The sequence below is a fragment of the Lichtheimia ornata genome (genome assembly GCF_029851405.1).
Source record: "Lichtheimia ornata isolate CBS 291.66 chromosome Unknown scaffold00372, whole genome shotgun sequence".
In the NCBI taxonomy this organism is placed as follows: Eukaryota; Fungi; Mucoromycota; class Mucoromycetes; order Mucorales; family Lichtheimiaceae; genus Lichtheimia; species Lichtheimia ornata.
In genome coordinates this window covers 1-2,404 of record NW_026695691.1, presented here as the reverse complement: position 1 = coordinate 2,404, position 2,404 = coordinate 1, and the positions used below count along the sequence as shown (strand labels likewise).

General features: G+C 42.8%; 1 protein-coding gene across 1 annotated transcript; it reads right to left on the bottom strand.

Moving 5' to 3' along the window:
• Positions 1-107: 107 nt before the first annotated feature.
• O0I10_013258 (uncharacterized protein) lies at positions 108-660 on the bottom strand (the record flags this gene model as incomplete). The annotated part of the gene is made up of 2 exons (XM_058493059.1): positions 108-487; positions 546-660. 2 exons carry the CDS (start codon positions 658-660, stop codon positions 108-110), a joined length of 495 nt encoding a protein of 164 aa, XP_058336175.1.
• Between the last annotated feature and the right edge of the window lie 1,744 nt (positions 661-2,404).

The window sequence follows — 2,404 nt, the reverse complement described above, 5'->3', positions numbered from 1 at the left end:
GTAGGGGATATGCTGATGATGTTGCTAGGACTACCTGATGCTGCAAGTCCAATGATGATCATGCTCATACTAAACACAGCTACGACACCACGCTTGATAACATCGTGTTAATGTAATTGAGAATTGAGGTAATAGCCTTTACCATATGCACCTACATTTTCGGCACGTCCAAGCTCTGCAGAATAGAAGGGTATGACAGTGCTAAAAAAGCCAACGCCAAAGCCAGCAACTAAACGACCCACCAGCAATAAAGCAATGTGGTTGGCAGCTGTTTGCAAGGTACCGCCAATGATGAAAATGAATGCACCAATACGAATGGCCCCAACGCGACCAAAGTGGTCAATAGCCCAACCAGCTATCACTGAAGTTACCAATGCCCCTAATTCAAAGATGGCTACAACAAGGCCTTTCATGACAGCATCCGGATAATGAAATAATTCAAGCCAACGTTGATTTACAAGTACGCCTGACATCACTCCTTGATCATCTATTTCACAAGAAAGTATATGTATGGATGCTCTTTGAAAAGTGATCTCGTTCCTTACATCCAAACAAGAATTGCCCTAACGCGGCAAAGGCGGCAACCGAATACAAGAACGCATTCCCACGCAACAATGTACGCGATGATGGTTGTTTTTCACCTCGCTCAGTCAACAGCATGGCTCTTGGAAAGAAAGAAAAAGTGAAGAAAAGAAGTGGCGAATGCAAGATGGCTAAGATTTGCTGGCAATTGCATACTTATGCATGAGTACGCATCATCAAGAGAAGTGCCAGCGTTTTGTTGATCTTCCTATGTGCGCGTGATCTATCCTTATCAGCGGTAAATCGTATAATGCTTGGCGTAGTAATGCTATTAGATCAACAAGTCATGGATCAAAGTAGTCGTGTATCTTTATCATTACATACACTAGGGTGTAGCGCACGTGGCAATGGCTGCAATACATGAATTACGAAGATGAGCAAAGACGATGCTATGTTAGTTTATATGGATACATGTAGGCCCAACTTTATTACGATACCAGGGGCTTGGATAGCTTTGTCAGAGGTAACAATGACAGCTGCTACCTAATCTAAGCTTCCCACAACATGGTTGGTTCCCTGGTTGTTAAAATGCTTTGTTGTGCTCATTTTCCAATAACACTCACCGGGTACAGCTTTCATTGTTGAGGGTATGATCGGCGTACCAGGTCATTGTGTCAGAGCCATGACCATTTTAGCATACGTAGCCTATGCTTCTCGCTACAGATTGCTGCTGCCACGATTATGATGTTAGGTGGAAGGTGGTTTATTGTTGCTTCCAGTGTCAGAATGAATAAGTTGTCTAGCATGTTGATTGTTGTCACCAAAAAGGGTTTCAATTTCCTCAAGGGTTTTTCCTTTGGTCTCAACGAATGTAAAATAAACTACGTAAACCATTATTAGATTAGTCATTCAAGATGATGTTTCATTAAGATTTAAGGTTACATTACCAATGACAAACGTGGCAATGCACATGGCTGCATAAAGAAGGTAGGTAACCCAGCCAATACTTTCAAGGAGTGGTGGCGTCCATAATCCCACTGCAAAGTTCCATAGCTATGTGATGAAAAGGTATCAAGATTCATCAATGTTGTGTGCTGGTTATTATCCCTATTACCATACCCAATGTGATATAGCCGAGAGTGCCACACCTTTCGCCCTAGCTCGTAATGGGAAGATCTCGGCCACATCTAATTCGTGGTTGCATGGCCACTGGTAAGTACACGTTGAATTATAGGAAGGTAGTACTCACACAACCATGCGACGGGTCCCCAAGCAAGGCCGAATGTGAACATGAACACCATCGAACAAACAATGGTCATAATAGAAGAAGCCCTTGTATCACTCACAGTACCACTTGTAAAGAGTGCCATGAGAATCAGCCATATAGCAAGGTTGATGCTTGTTGCTAAAAAGAGTGGACGACGTCCACATCGTTCAACCAGCAACATACATGTCCATGCACCAAATACAAAGATCGTTGCAGTAACCCCATTCATGAGCAATACCAGCTTTCCTGGACCTAGTACTTTTTGGTAGATTATAGGTGCATAGTACTAATGCAAGGTTGCTGAGGAGTTAAGGCATGCTTGATATTAAAATAAGGACTTTTACTCACCGGAATTACGTTGATTCCTTGAAGCTGAACACACGTTTGAACAATAATGGCAATCCAAGAACGTCGTTTGTATACGACAAACATGTCCCGCCAGGTCATCTTGCCCAGCGTTTCTTCAAACTGTACAGCCTCAAGAATTTGGTCATGATCCCGCACCACGTCAGGATGGTCATGTTCCTTGTCGTGTCTATATACACAAGGGACCATCGTGTCAATTCAACCACCCATTTTCATGCATGCTAAGATAAAGAAGGCATTTACATGATG